At 43.1% G+C, this 6,644-nt stretch overlaps 1 protein-coding gene across 1 annotated transcript; it reads right to left on the reverse strand.

Annotated features, from left to right (window-relative positions):
* Nucleotides 1-4,132: 4,132 nt before the first annotated feature.
* On the reverse strand, nt 4,133-5,828 carry NDN (necdin, MAGE family member). Its single transcript, XM_059418486.1, has one exon. The coding sequence runs from the start codon at nt 5,686-5,688 to the stop codon at nt 4,711-4,713; it is 978 nt and encodes a 325-aa protein (XP_059274469.1). The 5' UTR covers nt 5,689-5,828; the 3' UTR covers nt 4,133-4,710.
* Nucleotides 5,829-6,644: the final 816 nt, after the last annotated feature.

A 6,644-nucleotide genomic window follows, 5' to 3' on the forward strand; every position in this document is an offset into this window, starting at 1 on the left:
CATGCCAGTTGCAACATAGGTAAAACTTGAGGGCATTATACTAAGTGAAATGAGTCTGACTGAGAAATACAAATGCCATATGATATCTCTTATAAATGGAAATTTTTTTTATCAATCTCTGCACCCAACGAGGGGCTCAAACTTACAACCCCAAGATCAAGAGTTGTATGGTTTACTTACTGAGTCAGCCAGGTTCCCCATAAATGGAATTAAAGATACAGAGAATGAATTAATGGTTGTCAGAGATGGTGGTTGGGGGTGGGGTGTGATGGGTAAAGGTGTTCAAAAGGTACATACTTCCACCTATAAGTCTTGGGGATGTAATGTGCACCTTGGTGACTAGTTAATAATACAATATTGCATATATGAACGTTTCTAAAAAAGCAGATATTTTTATTTTTTATTTTTTAATTTTATTTTTTATAAAGTTCAATTAGACAACATATAGTACATCATTCGTTTTTGATGTAGTGTTCAATGATTTATTAGTTGTGTGTAACACCCAGTGCTCATGAGATTTTAAAAGTCCCCATCACCATGATAAGTGTAATCACCATCTGTCACCATAGAATGTTATTACAGTGTTATTGACTATATTCCCTATATTGTACTTATCATGGTGGACACTGCATATTGCATAGAATTGTCAGATCACTGTGTTGTACACCTAAAACTAATATATCATTGTATGTCAACTATAATTCAATAATAAAAAATTGTAAAATAAAAAAAAGTTCTCATCACAAGAAAAAGAAATTAACAATGTGTGGTGATGGATGTTAACTAAACTTACTGTGGTAATCATTTCAAATATATCAAATCATTATGTTGTTCACCTGAAACTAATAGAATAGTGTATGTCAATTATATATCAACAAAAATCAAATAGGTATATAAAATCCTGCTAGGTATTGGCTCAATTTCTTAGTGTATTCAGAGAACTATCAAAAAAAATTCTTGTTTACCCTATTTTACTTGAAAATTTCTCACTAAATTCAACTTGTCCCTATTTCCTCTACTACAGAGTGGTTGATCATTATTTTCTGTGTTTGGTTTTGTTTTCACTGTGTCATGTAGTAGGTCTCCTATAATTATAAGTTTTGAGTTTCTTAACTCATATAACAAATATTTATCAAATATGTATGTCAGTCCCTAAGTTAAGGATCAAGGAAATGGTAAAAATGACAAATAGAGTTTTTATCTTTAAGTATGTAATAATCCAGGAAGAGAGAGACAGAATAAATAGATTTATAAATAGCATGCATATTTTGAACAGTACTACTGGGAGAACATAGCTATGCTTTGAAGGCTGCGAGAGTATTCCCAGTAGAAGTGGGGTTCGTGAGTTGATCAGGTGAAGGCTCAAGGTGGAGGGGCTATAGAAGGCTTTTCAAGCAGAGGAAATACTAAACTCCATAACATGTTTATTTGAAACACATTTTCCCAATTTAATAATGATGCTAGAAATGTCATTTTCCTCTTTCAGAATAGATCAGGTGGCATTGTATTTTATATTAAGTTTACAAAGTCCCTTTTTGTCCTCCATGCCTTTAATAAAATGAAGCTGATTATAATGAGATATGTGTGTGTCATTTGTAAAAACAAAAAAAAAAAAAGAAAGAAAGAAGAAAGAAAGAAAGAAAGAAAGAAAGAGTGTTTCCAGTGGGCAGAACAGATTAAAAAACCCCATGTTATGACAATTTAGGAATCCTTTCCCAGCCATAATATTCTGAACTTCACCACACTGTCATACAAGATGCATATCAAGGATTTGCAGACTCCTTTCCATGAATAACCTTTCCCAGCACCTTGGAGGTGAGCCTTTTGGATATTTGACAAGCCCTCCAACCTTTTATTTGTGCCCTGTGTTAAAATATAAGAAAGGTATTGAATGGTCCTTCAGATGCCTCATGCTGAGGCAGTCAAATATCATGGATTAACACTGCTGCATGCTGGAAAGCCTCTTCCTTCAGGTCTGGCTGCCTCTGGGAAAGCATAAGAACTGAACAGCCCCTGCCCACGTGACTTGCTGGGGTCAGCTCCTCATCTTTCTTGACATCATGGTCTTTCTCTTCCTCCAGAGGTTCACTCCTCTGTGGCATGGATATTGTGCCTGTGTTTATGAGCTTGGGGGAGCTTTGTCTCTGATAGCAGAGAGGAAAAGTCAATATAAACACAGGGAGTTAAGTGGAAGGTCCAGGACTGCCTGCTCGTGACCTCTGGGTTTGACAGAAAAAAGTATACAGGAGTTACAGTTGCTGCAAGGGAGCAGTGAGAACAGCAATAGGACATTAGAGAAAATGACCAGCACCCTGTCACGGCAGGAGTGACAGCTATGACCCCGCACCGGAAATGGAAAACTCTGGATATCCCCATTATTTTAAATTTAAAGAGATTTTTAAATTTTAATTTTGCAGAGAACTTTGGGGTGAGAAGGAAGTTCAATTTTTTTTTAACATTTCTAAAATTTCTATATAGATACTTTGGCTCTGGGTAAATGTTGGCATCAAAGTCCCTGCCTGAGTTATTGCAGAAATGTCTCTGCCATGGGAGATTTCACAGTTAAGTCTACTAAACTGGGGAAGGATTTCTTCCGAGCATACAAGGCTTCCTGAGCATTTTTAGCACTGGCTTCTACCTATTAAGTTATGCCATTAAGGGGCATCTGGGTGGTTCAGTCTGTTAAGCATCCAACTCTTGGTTTTGGCTCAGGTCATGATCTTGGGGTCATGAGATCAAGCCGCATGTTGGGCTCTGTGCTCAGGACAGAGTCCCCTTAAGACTCTCTCCTTCACCCTTTGCCCTAGCCCCCAATATATATATATGTATATATATACATATATATATATATATATATTCCATTATATATACCATTAAGTGTTGGGAATCCTAGCTCTCAATCCAGACTGTAATTCCCTCACCCAAATATAACTCCATTTACTTCTTTAGAGGGTGATGTCACATGTGTTCCCTTTATTACATGTATTTACCCAGAAAGGATTCTGGCTTTGACACAATCTTTTCCAGACTTCTTAAGTTTGAAGGACTTCTGCTCTTATTAAAGGGTCATTTCTTGCCCCACTCCCTTGTAGGACTGAAAGCTGCATAATGTGACTTATCTCCCCATTGCCCCTCAAATCTTTCTTCACCCCATTCCACCCTTGGAGGGACTGCCTAGAAGCCACTGCAATTCAGTTAACTGCTGGATCACAGATGTCCCAATAGGCAAACTTCCCACCCAAATCCACCTCCCTCTCCCAGGCATCTCATGTGTGTTCCTCTGGCATCAGTGGTCTAGATAAGGCACTTTTCACCTCAGTCTTTCAGGGAAGACCATGTTTCAAAACTTGGCTTCACTGCTAAGCAGTAATATGATCTGGTTAAGTCCATTAATCTCACTGAAACAAAAGTTTCTTAATGCATACGCTCAGAATAAGATTGTTTTCTCGAAAAGATTAATGCAATATTTATTAGAAAAATTAAATCCCTAGCCTCATATCTGTGACTTTGTGTCTTGGGGGTAGGGAGCTAAGAGTACATTTTATAACTTAGAATATAAAAAAAAAAAAGATAAAAAACAGGAGGTGTGGGACAGTTGTAGGCAGGTGGGGAGGGGGGAATAGGACTCATTCTGTCTGGGTTCAAATCCTAGCACTTCCTTTCACGAAACTTTATGATCTGGGGAAAGTTAGTTACATACTTTTTCCCCCCATTTCCTCCATGGTGCTGATACAGTAAGTGCCTGCCTCAAAGGCTGTTTTAAGTATTAACGACAAAGAGAAGATACACATAAAGGGTTTTAGCACCATGCCCCACTCTTAAGTGCCTACAAGAGAACTAATTTTAATAAAATGTAGAAAATGTAAGAAAAGTTACTCTAAATATTAGCACTTGTTTCTGGGTGGTGTAATTATAAACATTTTTGCTTTGTAGTTTTTATACTTTTCTGTATTTGTCTGTTAGGAACATGTAAGTTACATTTAAAAAACATAAACCATACATTTATGAGTAATGATGAGCAGTGATTTTCCCATTCTATTAGATGAAATGATCATATTTGTACATTTGGTAAAATGTCTTATTACCAACCCACAGTATTTTGTTAAAAAGATAAAGTACACTTTTCAAAAAATGATTGTATCACAAGAATCTTTAATGTTCACTTTAAAGTTTACTCATGGTGGGGTTGTATTTGTGTTTAGTGAAGTGTGCCAAGTGCCACATTGAGACCATTTCAGTTCACATCACTGCACTCCACACGGATGTCTCCTGTGCCCAGCGAGGTCATAAAGAGAGGGGCCTTGACTTTTCTGTCGGTTAGGCCAGCTTTACTGGGGAGTTCCTCCAAACTCTCCAGAAGTAATCTACCCTAATACACATCATCCGTTCCATATAAAAGAATAAGATGGAAAATTTCTCAATGCGTTTCATAGGTTTAGCACGTCTCTGGTACAAAAATTCAAGAAAGGTAGCACAAAAGCAAAAGCACCAACCGAGTTTACTTAAACAAACATGCATAAATCCTACACACTATCTAACAGTACTGAAATGAATACAACATTGCATTAAAAGGTATAAAAGCACTGTACTGAAAACAAAGTTACACGTGAAATACTGCACTGTAAATCCTGAATACTCTAATGTCCCACCCCCACCCCTCCACCGCCCTGGTGAGGGTCAGAAACCATCAACATCTGCCTCCAGACCTTGCTAGTCCTCGGAGACACTGTTGCGTGGGCAGTGGGCACTGGGATCAGCCTCCCGCAGAGCTCTGGCCTCCTCCAGAGCTTCTCTGTACCGGGAGGGCCAGGCCTGGGGGTCTTTCTTAAAGACCCTGGCCAGGAACTCCATGATTTGCATCTTGGTGATTTCACGGCTGGCACGGGACCCCCAGAAGAACTCGTACTCAGGTGGCTCCGCGTGAGGTACGCGCTGGTACTTCAGGTAATTCTGTTGGACGAACTCCTCGGTGATGAGCTTTCTCACGTCTCCAAACGTGGAGTGTTTCTTCCAGGGCCGCAGCCCCAGGATGCGCAGCACGTTCCAGACCGCACTCTCTCGGGCGCCGCGACCCTTCACATAGATGAGGCTCAGGATCATCAGCAGGAGGCCTGTCATGGGCATGCGGTTGCTCAGCGCCACCCTGTCCAGCTCCTCTGGCTCAAGCGCTTTAACTAGCGAAAATTCCATCGTGTGCAGGCTCGTCAGCCTCAGGTGTAGCCCGAACACTCGTGCGAGGATGAGGCTGGTGCGCCTGAGAATGCTTCTGCACCATTTCTTGTAACTGCCGATGACATCCTTCACCATGTCTGGGAACCAGATGATCATTCTCTTCTGGTCCTTGACCAACACGTACCACATGAGCTCGTGCGCCTTCTGCACCAGCTGGGCAGGGGCTGGCGGTGCTGGGCCGGGCTGGGCCACGCTCGGAGCCTGGTGGGCGCGGCCTTCCTCCGAGGCCTGCTGCAGGGCCTTCGGGTCTCCCTCTTCGCTTGGGGCCTGAGGTGGAGGCGAGGCCAGAGGGGCGTCGGTCGGGCCTAAAGGAGGGGTCTCTGGCCCTGCGAGGATCGCGGCCTGAGACGCGGGCGGGGAGAGCCCCCCGGGAACCCCAGGACTGCTGTTCACCTCGGAGTCGGAGGCCTCGGCTGCAGAGCTGGGGTCGCACACATCCTTACTTTGTTCGGACATGTCTGCTCCGTCTGACAAGGGCAGGGCCTCTTCTTCCAGGAGCTCTTCGAGCCTGCACTCCCTCCGCGGACTCCTGGAGAGGAAGTGCGCGTTGCTGCGCGCGGCGCCTTCCGCAGCAGCCAGGCGGGGCGGGGCGGCGGCGCGACCGGCCACTGCGCTTGCGCGTCCGCAGGCCGAGAGCCGGGCCGCCGCGGGCGGGGCTGAGAGCCCGACGGGGCGGGTGTCTTTTGAGGCCCCTTAGAGGTAGTGGAGGGTTGCCAGAATGAGGGGGGGCCGGTGACCTGAAGGTGTCCCATTTGGGTAGAGATGGTGGTGGGGAGGAGGGGAGGGATATGGATGGTCACTGGAGGAGGAGCAAGTTTAAGAGGAAAGATGATAGTTTAAGTTTCTGAGGTAAGTTTCTTAGAAAATGTTTGACTGCGTCTATCCAGGGTGAGGGTAGGTGTAAAAGTCCCAGAGAAAGTTCTAGACTGGCGTGTAAACTTCAGTTTCGTGATGATGAGTGTGAGAATTTAAACCTAGAGAACAATCAGGATTGCCCAACAACAACAACAACAAAATGTAAACCGTGAAGACCATGACTGAGATTGGAAACTGAGAACTACCAATAAAAATTGAGTCTCTGCCACATCAGAGGTCATAAAATGAGAAATGCTGAATTTAGTCAACACGTGCACAAATAGAACTTTCTTGGATATGACATACGAATGACATTTGCCAGGGTCTTTTGGTTTCCTACTTCCTTTGGGTCCTATTAGTTTCCTTTTAGTTTTTCCATCAAGATCCCATCATATAAAGATGGTCATATTTATTAGCACAAACTTTTCCCCTATCTGCCTGGCACCCTCCCTCCCCGATGACTGCTATGGCCTCTGCTCTGTGTTCCTGTGAAAACTTCCGGTTCTCACAGAACCCCCACACCCACCTTCTCTCAACAACTGACTGGTCCCATGGAG

Source organism: Mustela nigripes, chromosome 13 (assembly GCF_022355385.1).
Source record: "Mustela nigripes isolate SB6536 chromosome 13, MUSNIG.SB6536, whole genome shotgun sequence".
NCBI lineage: Eukaryota > Metazoa > Chordata > Mammalia > Carnivora > Mustelidae > Mustela > Mustela nigripes.

Coding starts and splice junctions, on each gene's coding strand:
- NDN (XM_059418486.1), bottom strand. CDS start 5,688: ATGTCCGAACAAAGTAAGGATGTGTGCGACCCCAGCTCTGCAGCCGAG.